The sequence below is a fragment of the Nicotiana tomentosiformis genome, chromosome 8 (assembly GCF_000390325.3).
Source record: "Nicotiana tomentosiformis chromosome 8, ASM39032v3, whole genome shotgun sequence".
Classification (NCBI taxonomy): domain Eukaryota; kingdom Viridiplantae; phylum Streptophyta; class Magnoliopsida; order Solanales; family Solanaceae; genus Nicotiana; species Nicotiana tomentosiformis.
In genome coordinates, this window is record NC_090819.1 from 127,246,202 (window position 1) to 127,262,828 (window position 16,627).

The window sequence follows — 16,627 nt, forward strand, 5'->3', positions numbered from 1 at the left end:
TAAATTCTCTTATCTAGGATTTGTTGGAACTTCTCGGAGGATGAATTTTTCTTACGTTTAATATAATTTTACAGTTGGATTTTCTCTACTTGTTCAACCAGGTGATTATCTGTGTTGATTGAAGGGCCCTCAATTGACTATGCCTATTTATTATGTACTGCTTGAGAGAGTGTGCATATTTAGCTGATTGCTGAACAATGTTACTCCTAAAGTATACGAGAAATCAATACAGATAGTTTAAAGACGAGTTTAAAAATAATAAAACTATGACGTGATTATAGCAAGCAACAAGAAAGTGCAACTAACGTAATTCGAGAGAATACGCAGTAAATTATTGTAGTTCCTCGAGAGAGAAGTAAAATAAGTGAAGTGCTCATGATTAGTAGAGAAGTTAGGCGAAATTATAGGTGACATAGCGGAAGAAATTCCGACATTTGGGAAAATCACAACCCTAGGCTTACATAATCTTGTTTACAACATTCAATTTAGTTAGCGGTAATTTTTACTACATTTTGTTACTTGTTTTTTTATGATAAATAATCAAAACTCATTATTTGCTACTTGTGGCGTGAACTCTTGCGAGACGAATAGTTATGATTAATATCTTAATTTTCTGTGAAATTCGATTCCGACTCTTAGAGCGGATTATATTTGCAATGATCGCAAGTCATCTTAGGAGGTATAGTTGGGCGTGATCAGTTCCTTTACCAAATAATGGACTAATTTTCAGGAAAAAAAAAGAAGGCATGTTCCAATGCAATAATATTTGCAAAACAGGAACTTTAAGCGCAACTGATAAATTTAGTACTCGTGCATATTCAAATAGGAAAGAAAAGAAATCGAGGATGCCTAGATTATAGTCTAGAATATTTTGTTAATAAGAAAATTCTGAAATTCGTAGAATTCTTTCGGAGTTAATAAATCTTTTTGACCACCGTCGTCAATATCCTAGCATTAGATAACCTATCAAATTATTGTATTATATTTTTTCCGTACATTAACACTATTATATAAAAGCATCTACAAAGGCTTCTACCTATTCATGATGTGTGTACACATGCACATACACATACACATACACATACACAGTGACGGAGCCAGGATTTTTATTAAGAGGAGTCAAAATATAAAGAAACAAACTCACCAAAAAGTCAAGGGGTGTCATTATATAGTATATATACATATTTTTAAAAAAATTACCGAACTAAACATTATAATTTTCCGACGAAGGGGTGTGAAGGGGTGTCGGTTGACACCCCTTAGGTGCATGTGGCTCAGCCACTGCACGTGCACGCACCCAAATACGTGATTACGTGCATATGGCTACGATTTAATACTGTCTTTTTTCCAAGATAAATGACCAATTTTGTTAGATGAAAACTTTTCCATTTTAACAACGGAAAAGGTCCAAATACCCCCTGAACTATACGATAAGGTCTACAAATAACCCTCGTTAGAAGTTTGGCTCATTACCAATCTTGTCGTTACACTCTTGGCTTGGATATCCCTTAATTTTAAACGGCTGCCAAAGTGGATAAGTTATCCACTCACAATTTAACATGTGAAATTTTAATTTACACCCAACCCGATTTAATTAGCCTACCCGTTATCCGACCCGTATAACTTAACCCCTTTCTTAAAAATACCTGAATTACTTCACTTATCAATTAGGGATAACTCTTCTTCTCGTTATCAACAAGGATTTTATAGAGTTGCTGCTAATTCCGGTGAAATTCTGGACGACCAAGTTAGGGTTAGTGTCCCGACCATATTTCACCATTCAATTCCCAAAATATGAGTCAGGGATCTTCGAGTTCATCATATGGTTCGAGGAGGAAATTCTGTTGTGGAGTTGCTGCTAGCCAATTCACTGCTTGACTCCAAATAATGCCGGCAGACGATTTAACAAGTGTTCAATGCCTAAGGTAAATTTTATAAGACTTTTTTGTGTATTTTTGCTTAGGTTTATGATCGACAATTCTCGATAATTTTATTCTAATTACTGAGGAGGGACAGAAATGTAAGTTTTGGGAATGGGTAGATGATGAACTTCCTCTTAGAGTTACAGCACTGATCAACAACTTAAAGAATGAAAATGAAGCTCTTAGACGTGAAAGGAATCTTCTGCTGATGAAGGTTGTCGAGATTGAAAGCGTCTTAGCAAGGGATGTTGCAAAAACTGAAGATTTCAAGGAATTTGATGATGTTAAAGGGGAAAATGATGTTTCTAAGGAGAAAATGGATGAAGGTTTAGTGTTTGTGATGGAAAGTTGTCTGAAAAAATGGAATGTGATTGGTATGATATGGTGTTGCTTCGTTGGGTTTATGTACGCTTGGATGATAAAATAGATACTTTGCTACCTTAAGATCAACCAAAGTTTAGGTGTAATTGACATATTTAAGTAATTATGTAACCTATGTTCAAACAAGGTTTATATATAATTGACATAGTTAAGGTTTAATTTATGATTTTAAGTATTTGTATGTTACCAGTTGCAATGTTTTAGAAGATTATTTGCATTTGCATATATGAGTGAATGAAGAAACACTCCAATGTATGTTTGGATCATCTTTTGTATTTTCAGTGATTGTATATTTGGCCATGACAATATTGGCGCCTTTGCACATATGCTTTGGATCATTGTTTTCCTCTGTTTTCAAATTCATCATTAGGTTTACTTATAGGACTTCTCGTTTATAAGCTTAAAGTCCTTGTTTCTGCTTATAAACGTAATTTGTTGTTCTTAAGTAAGATTATTTCATCTAAATCTACTCTATAAATGAGAGACCAAAGTAAAGAAGTGCTCCACTTAATTAGTATGTAATAGTAAATAAAGAAACAAAGGCTTTATTATTGTTGTGGCACATCCTGTCCTTGTATGTTACTAACTCTAGCTACAATTGCTGACTCAAGAGTAACATAACAGGACAAGACAAGGATCATCTCTACATTTACCAATCTGCTTGTTCTATTAAAAGGCCAAAGTTTGCAAAAGATTAACTTCCAAATTCCTATCTTAAAAGTAGTAACAGAAGACAATAGAGACAACTTTATTTCTTCGACATTCCTTTCTTAAAACTAGAAAAAAGGAATGGAAGTAAAACAAAAGTAGACAGATTTGCAGAAAACATATTTGAGTGCTCCACAACTTTGTACGTAGCCAAAAAAGGTTTCATCAATACCATTTGAACAAGGCACATAATAGTTTTACCACACTTAACCATCAGATACTTAACCAACCCCAAAAAAGGTTACTAGCTAAACATAATTGTTTTAATAACCAATCATAGCAATTGGCTTCAAAGAAAATTTTCATCATCAAGTGCAATTTTTCGTTTGCCCTTTGTTGCCATCATCTTGGAATTTCTCTTTCTTGCCTCAAGTTGGACTTGGCTTGATGAGATTGCAGCTTTTTCCTTCCATGTCAGCTTAGTTGGAGAATAAGAAAAATTGGTAGGTGTCGAATCCCCAGTGTGATCTCCAGTAAACTTAATTTTTCTTGCCCCAGATGTAGGCCCTCTTAGGTTGCCCCTCTCAATCCTTGACTGTGTTTCTGAAACAACCATTGGCCTAAGTGGAGGGTCTTCTTTATTGTGAACTTCCGGACCATACGGTTCAAACTCTTGGGTGGAAGCAAATGGTCCAAAATCAGTTTGTGACTCTTAGCCACTCTCCATTGCATAAGACTCTTGAGTTTGACTGCAGCTTGCACCCTTTCTTTTACTTGATTGAGAACACTTTCCAGCAGACTTAGGCTATTGAATTTTTTTTTAAAATAAAGTCAATACATAATGTAACTATTAATGTTATTTAATTAAACAAAGATTAAGAAATGTATTACCTTGTAACAACTCCTTTCATTGTGGCTTGGTTGATCAGATTCTTGAGTTTGACTGCAACTTGTAACATTTCCAGAAGACTTAGGCTATTCAAAAAATGTAAGTTAAAGTCAATTAAAAGTATCAATGCAACTACTATTGCTAAACAGTAACAATTTTTCCAGCATCAATTAACAATATAACTATTACTGAATAAGAAAAGTATTACCTTGTAACAACCCCTTGCATTGTGGTATGGCTCGCCACAGTTACTACATGTCATATGTGTCCCCTTCCTTGATTGACTCCACTGCCCTATCCTTTTTCTTGCCTCATCTGGTTCCCTATTTCTTTTCACTTTGGATCTGCCAACTTGCTTCACAATATCATGAGGTAACATGGCATGTGAAGGTTCAATTTTCCAGAACTGCCGACCCCTAACAGGCTGAAGCTTTTCCTTATATGTTAGCAAGTATGCCTCTTTACTATACCACCAATGGATTTCATCTAGAGGCTCTACCCTCTTATGCATCATTGCTTTTATTGCATGAGGGAAAGGAATTCCAGATAAATCCCCTCCAATCACTATACAGTTTCAAGCAAGCTGGATTATATTCTGCATTCCAACTTCTCACCTTAGCCTCGTTATCTCCTAACAACACCATCACTTTCACTCTTATGTCCTCCAACATTTTGATTATTGGTTTTCTTCTAGCCTCAAGAATTCATGCTTTAAATGACTCAGCGAAGTTGTTATCAACCATCATATTCTTACATTAAGTGTCAAGATAAGCCCTGCACTATGCCCTTGGGGGATACTTTAAGATATCCTTTGCAGTATCTTCAGACAGATTCCCTAATTTTTTCAATTGGTCTTTAAACTCCTCATCATATGAACTCCATGCACACCACCATAACAACTTTCTCATTTCACCACTCCTCCATGATTTTGCACCAGTTAGCCTCAATATGTCTCACACAGTACATGTAATTAGCTTCAGGAAATACTGTGCTAGCAGCATCCAACAGCCCTGTGAAGTGAATTAAAAACAAATAATGAAATAAATATTAGACTATTAGTGCAAACCATCAAATACTTTAAAATACAGAATGAAGGAAAATTAGAACTATTTACCTTTTGCATATCTGATATGAATGTGATTCCTGCACCAGTTTTAAGCTCCAAAGACAACTTCAACAGCTCCATGAACCAACTCCAAGTCCTGCTTGTTTCCTTGTCCACCACAGCCCATGCTAGTGGGTAGAAATGATTCATGGAATCTTGTCCTAATTTCACCAATAACTGACCATTGGTTCTACCCTTTAAGAATGTACCATCCACTCCAATTAATGGTCTCAAACTATTTTTTCAGCCTTGCTTCAAAGCATTAAAGCATAAGTACACTCTCAAAAAATTTCTCTTACCTTCTGCTAGTGCATCTTTGGAGATATTTATGACTACATCACTTCCCGAATTAGACAACCTAATTTCTTGGCAATATACCTCAAGTTTGTTGTAATCATCTATAAAACTACCCTCCAGTTTTTGAAGAACCATATTCTTAGCCCTTTTCAGTTTGGATCTAGTCACATTCAACTTCAAACTATGTTCAAGCTAGCCTCTCGTATCTTTAATCATGTATTTAGGGTTATTTTGGACCTTACTTTTAAAATACTGAGCTAATGTGGCATAATCAGCTCTAGGATTCTTAAAGCCATACTCACATGTGTGTTCATCCTTCCAAGTTTTAACCTTGAACCCACTAGTTCTCCCATCTTCAGAAATTAGACACCTAAAGGGGCACCCTTCTTGACAACCATACCTGGTTCTTTTTTTTCACATTTAATCAACTCCAAAGCCTTTTTGTTAGCTAAAGCATAGAAATTCACAGTTTGTCTGCCTTCTTTCATGTCCTTAAATGACATACTTAGCTTCAACTCCTTATAGTTTTCCAACCTATCATCTACAACCCTCCTCCTTTCATTGGTATTACCCTCAATTTCATCAGAATTATACTCCTCACTATCTGAAGGTTCATATTCACCACCAGAACCAACACTATGTTCACAGTCTGCACCAACCTCAATATCTACATGATATGTTTTTGTATGGTCTGTGGTATGTGGAGCAAAATTAGTCGACTCACTCTCATCAACAACAAAGAAATTTAAGACCTTGAATTTGTTACATAATAAGCAAAGAAGAGCCCTGATACTCTCATCACCTTCTACCAAATAGTACTTACCCGAAGGCCCAACCACTAACAATTGTTTAACTTTGACAAACCCTAATCTAGAGGTAAACTCATCACATATATCCTTATAACTCAATAAATCAGGATCAAATGATGTTCATAAGTGCACAAGTTTCTCACAGTATACTAGGTTAGGTGAAAATACCCATTTACCCCCATAATTGAACACAATATTAACCTCTAAAATCATCATTCGAAAGCTAGGAAAAAAATAGAAAACAATAAAAACAGAGATGGGACCACATCAGAAAAGATACGTATAAAGATAAAGCATGTAATAAAAAAAAACCTAAAAGACAAATATGATTTCGGGACAACCAAAGACCTACCAAATCCCTAACAAAATCATGAGAATACACAAAATCCAGCAATAAACAAACATATATAATACTTATAAACAGACAAACATTAACTCCACCAAATGTCATATTAAAACGATTTTAATCCTAAAAGCCTAACCCAACAGTAAAATGTAATAAAAAGAAGCAAAGTAACTTACCTTGACTAGAAAAGTCAAAAATATGTTATAAATTTCAGCAGAAACCTCCTTCGATTGGTATTCCTTCGTATATGAAGAAACCCTAGCGGAATTTGGGTGAACTAGACGAGAGAAAACAATGTGGCTTAGTCTGTAAATATTTTTTAATATTTTGGACTATACGAGATAAAAAGGGTTAAGTTATACGGGTCGGGTAATGGGTAGGCTAATTAAATCGGGATGGGTGTGAATTAAAATATTTGGGTGTAAATTAAAATTTCACATATCAAATTATGAGTGGATAACTTATCCACTGTGGCAGCCGTTTAAAATTAAGGAGTATCCAAGCCAAGAGTGTAACGGCAAGGTTGGTAATGGGCCAAACTTCTAACGAGAGTTATTTGTGTACCTTATCGTATAGTTTAGGAGTATTTGGACCTTTTTCGTTTTAACAATTTTAATTTAATAGTATTTGGTTTTAGCTACAGAAAGAACAAGCTAAGTGCATGGCATCGCCATCCATTATGCGATCAGAAAAAGTAATGTTACGTTGAGGTTACGTTGTTACACTAAAACCCCCGAGAAATGCTCTCAGAGGAGCTTAGTGTACGTTCTTCATTTTTGTGGTTGCTGGAGATCATATTAATTAATGTTCATGTTTAATTTGCTGTAACACGATATGCAAGAAAAAGATTCTCTTTCCTTTTTCCTAAAAGTCAACTCTTGATTCTCATAGTTCTTGACTCGAAAAAACAGGTAGTAACTGATAAAGTTATTGTCATGTGACTGGAAGGCAAGGCCGACTCTCATGCACAAACCACTAAGGCGAGTGCTTTAGGCCCCTAATTTGTGGGGGCCTCAATTTTCAGGAATAGTTACTAATTGCAAGTGGGATTGTTACCCCAAATAACCGGTCAGATTCAATGTTTACTTTTTCTAGCCGATATATATATATATATATATATATATATATGTGTGTGTGTGTGTGTGTGTTATCCATCCACCAGCTATTTTTAGTTTAAGAGAGTAGGTGAGCGACTATTTGGGCTAATTATTATTTTTTTCTTTAAAAAAATATTGAATCGAGATAGAAATTATAAAATAAAAGGCCTCATATTAGTATTTGGCTTTAGGCCACAAAATATGTCGAGAAGCCCTACCAGGAGGTCACAAGTTCGAGCCGTGAAAACAGTTTGTTGTAGAAATACATGGTAAGGCTGTGTATAATAGACTCTTGTGGTCCGACCCTTCTCTAAACCTCGCACATAGCGGGAGCTTAGTGCACCAGACTGCTTTTTTCTTAACTCGAGAAAGCACCGACAAAAGTTATGATAGAGTACTTGGTAAGTACACGTTTATTCTTAATCATAGATTTCGGGTTCGAATCCTTAATATAAGTCAATTTTATTAGAGCGTGCTTTACATTACTAATATTTAGAGAGGGGACTTCGTGGTGTACGAACAGTCGAACACAGGCAATAAATTGTTGTACAAAATATATTGTAGATTGTACTATAAACTTTACCCCATGTGATTGGTGAATAGACACGTGGATTCGACTTCTCTTTATAGAACAACCTGTAGAACTTTACATATGCACAATATTAATAGCACTTTCGTCTCCTCATATCTCTTACCTCTGCTACAATTTTCCTTGCTCTCTTCAATCTTCCTTCGCTACTCCATCCCTGCTTTGACGTACCATCTTAGTGTTTGGTGAGTTCTTCAACTTTCTTCTATGCTTCTTTTTGTTCTTCAGTCTTTCAATGTCAGATCTATATATTTTGTTGGTTGCTTCTCTCTGTTGTTACCCTTTCAAACTATGATTTTTTTTTATTGTCTTTGATGTTCGGCTATAATTACATATTTTAGTACATTATTTAACTTACATTTTAGGTGCTTTAATGCCAAACTATACTTTATTTGCGCGCAATGGAGTCTATTTTATGTGTAGGTACAATGAAGATGAAATTAGAGCAAAAGGAAGATTTAAAATATAAAGCATGCTCGAAAACAGTTGGAAAGAAGAAAGAAAGAAGTGAGTAGCGGAAAAATGAAGAAGCTGGCGAAGCGAGCTATGGAGCTCGCGTTAGAGCTGGCGAGGCGAGCCTATAAGCTCGCGTGGGAGCAGGCGACACGAGGGGTAAGGCGAGGATGAACGCGCTGAATGCCTGGCGCCGCTCAGTCTCGGGCGAGATGCATCTCGCGTTTTACCTCGCGAAGCACGGTCTGAGGCGAGCCTCATCTAGATTTTGAAGGCTTATTTCGTCTCTTTATTTGACTAGGACTTGGGCTATATCGTTTAGGTCTCTTCCTACACATAAATAGACATTAAACATCACTTTTGAAGGAGTTTTGCAACCGTAGGCAAGAATAGCTCGTGGAACACCCGTTGGGGGATAGAATCATCGATTTCTACATTCCTTCATCTTTACTTTGTAATTTATTTATGTAAAATACTTGGGATATTGTTACTATGAGTATGAGTAGCTAAACTTTTAATCTAGGGTTTTGATGGAACCTATTGGAGGATGATTTTCCTGTTACGTTTACTATAGATTTGTCGTAGCTTTTTCTCTATTTGTTCAACTACGTTTATATTGTGGTTGGTTGAAAAGCCCTCAATCGACTGTGTCTATTTAGTATGTATTACTCGGAAGAGAGTACATATTAAGGTAGTTGTTGAACAACATCACTCCTAACGTATATGAGGGATCAATACGGAGGGTTTAAAAGTGGGATTAGGAATAACGAAATCTTGGTGCGATCAGAGTGAGCCGTAACTTAGTGCCAGCTAGCGTAATTCGGGAGAATATATCGAGTAAGTTGTGGTAGTTACTCGGGAGAGAATTACGACGCTTAGAGAGCTCATGGTCGGTAGAGAAAAATTAGGCAAATTTATAGGAAACATAGCGGAAATAATTCCGACAATAGGGGAAATCAGAACCTTAGACCATTCCAATTTTTGTCTACAAACTGTTCATAGTTAGCTATTAATTACTGCATTTTCATTACGTGATATTTAGTTAGTAAGAATCCAATTTGTTATTTAAATATTTCTAAATATTGATTGCGTGAATTTGTGCGAGTCTAGTAAATGTACTTAATAGGTTAATTCCCCGTGGGATTCGACTCCGAACTTGTTAACCGAAATATATTTGCAACGACCGCTTAGTCCATTTTATAAGGCATAGTTGGGCGTGATCAAACTTTTGCGCCATTGTCGGGGACTTAACGGAGTTATTAATTGCAGCTAAAAAAAGTGCTAGAAATCTTAGTGTAGTCAATTTTCTTCATTTTAAACTAAATACATTTAAATTCTAACGTTTGCAGTCTTGAGTGTTACAGGTACATGCCTAGAAACTCCTCAAGAACTATTGAATTGTTCGAAGCATTATCAGATCCTGAGAAAGTTTTCAAGGCATTGAATCGTGCAAAAAAGAAGGGCAAACAATAATAGAACTCAACAGAACAAATCAAACCAGACATGGATGACGGAATAGAAAATTCAAACAACAGAAACAATGCGAATGACCTGAACAATCAGGGTGTGGTGCCTCTTATGACAGAAGAAGCATTGTATGATTGGGCACAACCCACCGCCGAAAATCTGGCAACTGCAATTGCAGTCCCTCAGATACAAGCAGAATCATTTCAAATCACAAACAACATGCTACATTTGTTGCAGAACAAGGGACTGTTCTCAAGGTCTTACAATGAAGATCCTTAGTAGCATCTGAAAAATTTTCTGTTGATATGTATCACGCAAAGGCAACCTAATGTGACACTAGAAGCAATAAAGTTGTTATTATTTCCATTCTCGGTGACGGGAGAGGCTCAGACTTGGCTTAATTCACTCCCCATAAACTTTATCACTACTTGGGAGGAATTAGTCAAGCAATTTTTGAACAAGTTCTACCCACCCAATAAGACCGCCAAATAAATTGATGAGATATTGAGCTTCATGCAAAGACCAACAGAAACACTACAAGAAACGTGGGAGAGGTTCAAGGGTATGCTGGTTAAGTGTCCACATCATGGCATTCCAGATCAGATGTTGGGGCAGAGGATCTACATGGGATTGGTAGGCAACTTAAAGGCCAATGTTGATACTTCAATAGGTGGCGCATTTTTGAGAAAATCATTCAGAGAATGCAAGATCCTACTTGATAAAATGGCTCAAAACTCAAGATGGATGACAAGAGACTCTACGATCACTCATGTCGTTCACTCAATGGCTTTAGACACAAACAACTCCATAGCCAAAAATATAGCCACTCTGGTGACGCAAATGAGTATCCTCACCAAAAAGATCAATGAATCAGGCCAGAAGCAGCAGGTACACATAGTTGACGTGACTAATGGGGGCTTATGTACACCATGCATTAGCCAACCATATGTATGCTCTTGGAGTGCGGAAAGTGACAACCCGCACTATTAGGAAGATATGAACTATGTGGCCAACTATGGAGGACAGAGGCAAGGTGGTCAGAATTAGGGGCAACAAAAATCAACAATATAGACCAGCACAACAATAGTACAATAATAGCAGCAATCCTGGAGCTATGCGACCATAGGATCAAGTTGTGCCGTACCAAAGGCAACATGGATACAATCAGCAAAATCAGCAGCTAGCTTATCAACAGCCTCAATAACATCAAATAGTGAGACAAGATGATGGGTTGTCTGAAATTAAAGGAATGTTGCAACAACTGATTGGGTCCAATGGAAAAATGCAAGAGAGAGTGGACGCACACGAATCAGCGATAAAAGGCATTGAGATTCAATTAGGACAGATATCAATGGCTCTGAATAATCGCCCCCAAGGGACGTTACCTGCAGACACACAAGTCAATCCAAAAGAGCAGGGACCGAAACAGCTTATGGCAATGAGTCTAAGAAATGGTAGGGACCTAGATCTAGAGCAAGAAATTGCTCGAGAAAGCCAACCAACTAAAATACTTGTGCCAATACCCATTGAGGTAGATGATTCAACAAGGTTAACTAAGGTGCCGATAAAACATGCACAAGAGAACACAAGCAAAGAAAAAGAGGTTGCGAAGGAGACTAAGGTAGCACAAGAAACGACAGAAGAAGTAGTGCCTGAGTAGGATAATGAGAAATCATTATTATTTGTTAAAAAAATGTTAATAAGTTACTTTTTACTGTTGTATATGTATTTTCGTGAATGTTTTGTGATTAAATGTATTTGTTTTTTTTATCTGGTTTAGATTATTTATTTGCTTAAAGACTAGTAATATAGTGCCCTTTTAGCGTAGTAAAATATAGTGCCTTTTAGCGTAGTATCCCTGTAGTTATTGAAATTAATCATTTAAGTATCTCTTATACCCAAAAAATACGTCAAAATAGCTGATAGATCAAACACAAACTCTGTCCAATTCTAATCAACGATCGTAAAAAAATAACATGAGAAAACAACAATATTTTTCGGATATCTTGGTGCTATGGGCCTCAAATATCGAGCTTGAAACCCATTTGTGAATATTTAATAATTAAATATTGTATAATTATAAAAATTATTTATTTAATTTTATTATAGTAAAAAATAAGTGAGTAACAAACAAACGTATAAATAAAACAAGTAAAATAATAAAACTATATATAAATTAATAAAACTAACACATACAAGAATTCAGGATATCTTGGTGCTACTGGGCCTCAAATATCGAGCCTGGAACCCATATGTGAATACTTAATAATTAAATCTTGTATAATTATAAAAATTAATTATTTAATTTACAAACAAACATATAAAATTATAAAAGTAACATGTAATTAATATTGTTTAATTTACAGTAGATGGCATGGAGGTTCCGCCAATGCATCCCAGACCTTCCAGCGATGAGCTACTGTCATTACAGGGCGATCATAGGTCCTCCCATATATGGGAGGGAGAGTTACTGGCCCAGACTCTCCGTATCAGGAGAGTGGACGACATGTGGGACTTTCTGAAGGGCAAAGTTCTCCATCCCCGTGTAGTCAGATGCCTACAGGATACGGGCTTCTATAGGATTTTGGAGATCGGGCGGCTGCAGCTCGATTGGTCTTTGATCACGGCCCTGATAGAGCGATGGCGACTGGAGACACACACATTCTACTTGCCCATTGGCGAGGCCACCATCACACTGCAGGACGTGGAGGTTATATATGGGATGCCCGTTGATGGACACCTCATTGCTCTGCCGTAGGCCATGAGAGAGCTGACGAGTGGGCAATACCTGGATATGCTGCAGCAGCTCACTCGTTTCCGGCCACAGGAGGAGACTGCACTGGCTGGGGCCAGTCGTCTACAGCTGACGACTATCCGAGACCATTTGGAGGTATTGCACCCTGACATCACAGGCGATACACCGGAGCTACATATTCACCGGTACACGAGGTTGATGTTGCTCCTTATGTTTGGAGGGGTCTTATTCCCGAACACTTCGGGGAACCTAGTCAACTTGAGATTTCTTCATCATCTTGAGCGGCTAGATGATTTACCCCAGTACAATTGGAGTTCTGCTGTTCTCGCCTACTTGTACAGGCAGATGTGCCGGGCGACCATAGGCACCCAGTGTGACGTTGCTGGATTTTTGCCGCTGCTACAGGTGAAAACTTATTCGAATACTCTATTCATTATAACATACCCAGTAAAAATATATCTTAAATTTTACGTCCACTTTGTATGTTAGGTTTGGGCCTGGGAGTGGTTCATGCAGTTGCAGCCACCTTTACCACCATTAGCTCCGGGTGTACCACCTCCGTTTCTCCCTCTAACTAGGAGGTGGATTCTCCTGCGGGGATATGGACAAGAGTACGAGGCTTGACATAATCTCCCCTTGTGCAGGGATTTGTTGGATTTGCTAGAGGGTGCACAGGTAAATGTATACCCAAGTTTACTTGGCCTGGCTTCACATGTGTTGCGTATACTCACGTTTTCTGTTGTTACTTAATAGTTCATCTGGACGCCATACAGCGACGCGCTGATAGCTGGCTTGCCCGATTATTACTCGGCCGACCGACTTATTTGGAGCTCTTCCGTCCCGTTGATGTACCTTGATATTGTGGAGCATCATGCCACCGAGCCCTGTCTAACATTATTTTGCACCGGTTAGCATCATTCCATTATTTTGCACCAGTTAGCCTCAATATGTCTCACACAGTACATGTGATTAGCTTTAGGAAGTACTGTGCTAACATCATCCAACAGCCCTGTGAAGTGAATTAAAAACAAAGAATGAAATAAATATTAGACTATTAGTGCAAACCATCAAATACTTTAAAATACAGAATGAAGGAAAATTGAAACTATTTACCTTTTGCATATCTGATATGAATGTGATTCCTGCACCAGTTTTAAATTCCAAAGACAACTTCAACAGCTCCATGAACCAACTCCAAGTCCTGCTAGTTTCCTTGTCCACCACAGCCCATGCTAGTGGGTAAAAATAATTCATAGAATCTTGTCCTAATTCCACCAACAACTGATCATTGGTTCTACCCTTTAAGAATGTACCATCTACTCCAATTAATGGTCTCAAACCATTTTTGCAGCCTTGCTTCAAAGCATTAAAGGATAAGTACACTCTCAAAAAAATTCTCTTACCTTCTGCTAGTGCATCTTTGGAGATATTTATGACTACATCACTTCCCGGATTAGACAACCTAATTTCTTGGAAATATTCCTCAAGTTTGTTGTAATCATCTATAAAACTACCCTCCAGTTTTTGAAGAACCATATTTTTAGCCCTTTTCAGTTTGGATCTAGTCACATTCAACTTCAAACCATGTTCAAGCTCGCCTCTCGTATCTTTAATCATGTATTTAGGGTTATTTTGGACCTTACTTTTAAAATACTGAGCTAATGTGGCAAAATCAGCTCTAGGATTCTTAAAGGCATACTCACATGTGTGTTCATCCTTCCAAGTTTTAATCTTGAACCCACCAGTTCTCCCATCTTCAGAAATTAGACACCTAAAGGGGCACCCTTCTTGACAACCATACCTGGTTCTTTTTTTCATATTTAATCAACTCCAAAGCCTTTTTGTTAACTAAAGCATAGAAATTCACAGTTTGTCTACCTTCTTTCAAGTCCTTAAATGACATACCTAGCTTCAACTCCTTATAGTTTTCCAACCTATCATCTACAACCCTCCTCCTTTCATTGCTATTACCCTCAATTTCATCAGAATTATACTCCTCACTATCTGAAGGTTCATATTCACCACCAGAACCAAGACTATGTTCACAGTCTACACCAACCTCAATATCTACATGATATGTTTTTGTATGGTCTGTGGTATGTGGAGCAAAAATAGTCGACTCACTCTCATCAACAACATAGAAATTTAAAACCTTGAATTTATTACATAATAAGCAAAGAAGAGCCCTGATACTCTCATCACCTTCTACCAAATAGTACTTACCCGAAGGCCCAACCACTAACAATTGTTTAACTTTGACAAACCCTAATCTAGAGGTAAACTCATCACATATATCCTTATAACTCAATAAATCAGGATTAAATGATGTTCATAAGTGCACAAGTTTCTCACAGTATACTAGGTCAGGTGAAAATACCCATTTACCCCCATAATTGAATACAATATTAACCTCTAAAATCATCATTCGAAAGCTAGGAAAAAAATAGAAAACAATAAAAACAGAGATGGGACCACATCAGAAAAGATACGTATAAAGATAAAGCATGTAATAAAAAAAAACCTAAAAGACAAATATGATTTCGGGACAACCAAAGACCTACCAAATCCCTAACAAAATCATGAGAATACACAAAATCCAGCAATAAACAAACATATATAATACTTATAAACAAACAAACATTAACTCCACCAAATGGCATATTAAAACGATTTTAATCCTAAACCCCTAACCCAACAGTAAAATGTAACAAAAAGAAGCAAAGTAACTTACCTTGACTAGAAAAGTCAAAAATATGTTATAAATTTCAGCAGAAACCTCCTTCAATTGGCATTCCTTCGTATATGAAGAAACCCTAGCGGAATTTGGGTGGACTAGACGAGAGAAAATAATGTGGTTTAGTCGGTAAATATTTTTTAACATTTTGGACTATACGAGATAAAAAGGGTTAAGTTATACGGGTCGGGTAACGGGTAGGCTAATTAAATCGGGTTGGGTGTGAATTAAAATATTTGAGTATAAATTAAAATTCTACATGTCAAATTATGAGTGGATAACTTATCCACTGTGGCAGTCATTTAAAATTAAGGGATATCCAAGCCAAGAGTGTAACGGCAAGGTTGGTAATGGGCCAAACTTCTAACGAGGGTTATTTGTATACCTTATCGTATAGTTTAGGAGTATTTGGACCTTTTCCGTTTTAATTTAATAGTATTTGGTTTTAGCTACAGAAAGAACAAGCTAAGTGCATGGCATCGCCATCCATTATGCGATCAGAAAAAGTAATGTTACGTTGAGGTTACGTTGTTAGACTTATACCCCCGAGAAATGCTCTCAGAGGAGCTTAGTGTACGTTCTTCATTTTTGTGGTTGCTGGAGATCATATTCATTAATGTTCATGTTTAATATGCTGTAACACGATATGCAAGAAAGAGATTCTCCTTTTCTTTTTTTCCTTTTTCCTAAAAGTCAACTCTTGATTCTCATAGTTCTTGACTCGAGAAAGCGGGTGGTAACTGGTAAAGTTATTGTCATGTGACCGGAAGGCAAGACCGGCTCTCATGCACAAGCCACTAAGGCGAGTGCTTTAGGCCCCCAATTTGTGGTGGCCTCAATTTTCAGGAATAGTTACTAATTGCAGGTGGGATTGTTACCCCAAATAACCGGCCAGATTCAATGTTTACTTTTTCTAGCCGATATATATATATATATATATATATATATATATATATATATATATATGTGCAGGTGGGATTGTTACCCCAAATAACCGGCCAGATTCAATTTTTACTTTTTCTAGCCGATATACATATACATATATATATATATATATATATATATACATATATATATATATATATATATATTTATATGTATGTATATGTGTGTGTGTGTGTGTTATCCATCCACC

At 36.8% G+C, this 16,627-nt stretch overlaps 2 protein-coding genes, 1 long non-coding RNA gene and 1 other non-coding gene across 4 annotated transcripts; 1 reads left to right on the plus strand and 3 right to left on the minus strand.

Moving 5' to 3' along the window:
• Nucleotides 1–1,671: 1,671 nt before the first annotated feature.
• Nucleotides 1,672–2,478, plus strand: LOC104105074 (uncharacterized). The gene is made up of 2 exons (XR_011410618.1): nt 1,672–1,925; nt 2,011–2,478. It is a non-coding gene; the product is annotated as an uncharacterized lncRNA (long non-coding RNA).
• Nucleotides 2,479–3,118: 640 nt separating this feature from the next.
• Nucleotides 3,119–6,658, minus strand: LOC104105073 (uncharacterized). Its single transcript, XM_009613310.4, has 4 exons — nt 4,955–6,658; nt 4,049–4,850; nt 3,843–3,926; nt 3,119–3,756 (listed from the first exon to the last, which is right to left on the minus strand). Exons 2-4 carry the CDS (start codon nt 4,352–4,354, stop codon nt 3,664–3,666), a joined length of 483 nt encoding a protein of 160 aa, XP_009611605.1. The 5' UTR covers nt 4,355–4,850; nt 4,955–6,658; the 3' UTR covers nt 3,119–3,663.
• Nucleotides 6,659–10,489: 3,831 nt separating this feature from the next.
• On the minus strand, nt 10,490–10,596 carry LOC117278956 (small nucleolar RNA R71). The gene has a single exon (XR_004509337.1). It is a non-coding gene; the product is annotated as a small nucleolar RNA R71 (small nucleolar RNA).
• A 1,766-nt stretch (nt 10,597–12,362) lies between these two features.
• On the minus strand, nt 12,363–15,558 carry LOC104105072 (uncharacterized). The gene is made up of 2 exons (XM_009613309.4): nt 13,872–15,558; nt 12,363–13,767 (listed from the first exon to the last, which is right to left on the minus strand). The coding sequence occupies exons 1-2, from the start codon at nt 14,574–14,576 to the stop codon at nt 13,711–13,713; spliced, it is 762 nt and encodes a 253-aa protein (XP_009611604.1). The 5' UTR covers nt 14,577–15,558; the 3' UTR covers nt 12,363–13,710.
• Nucleotides 15,559–16,627: the final 1,069 nt, after the last annotated feature.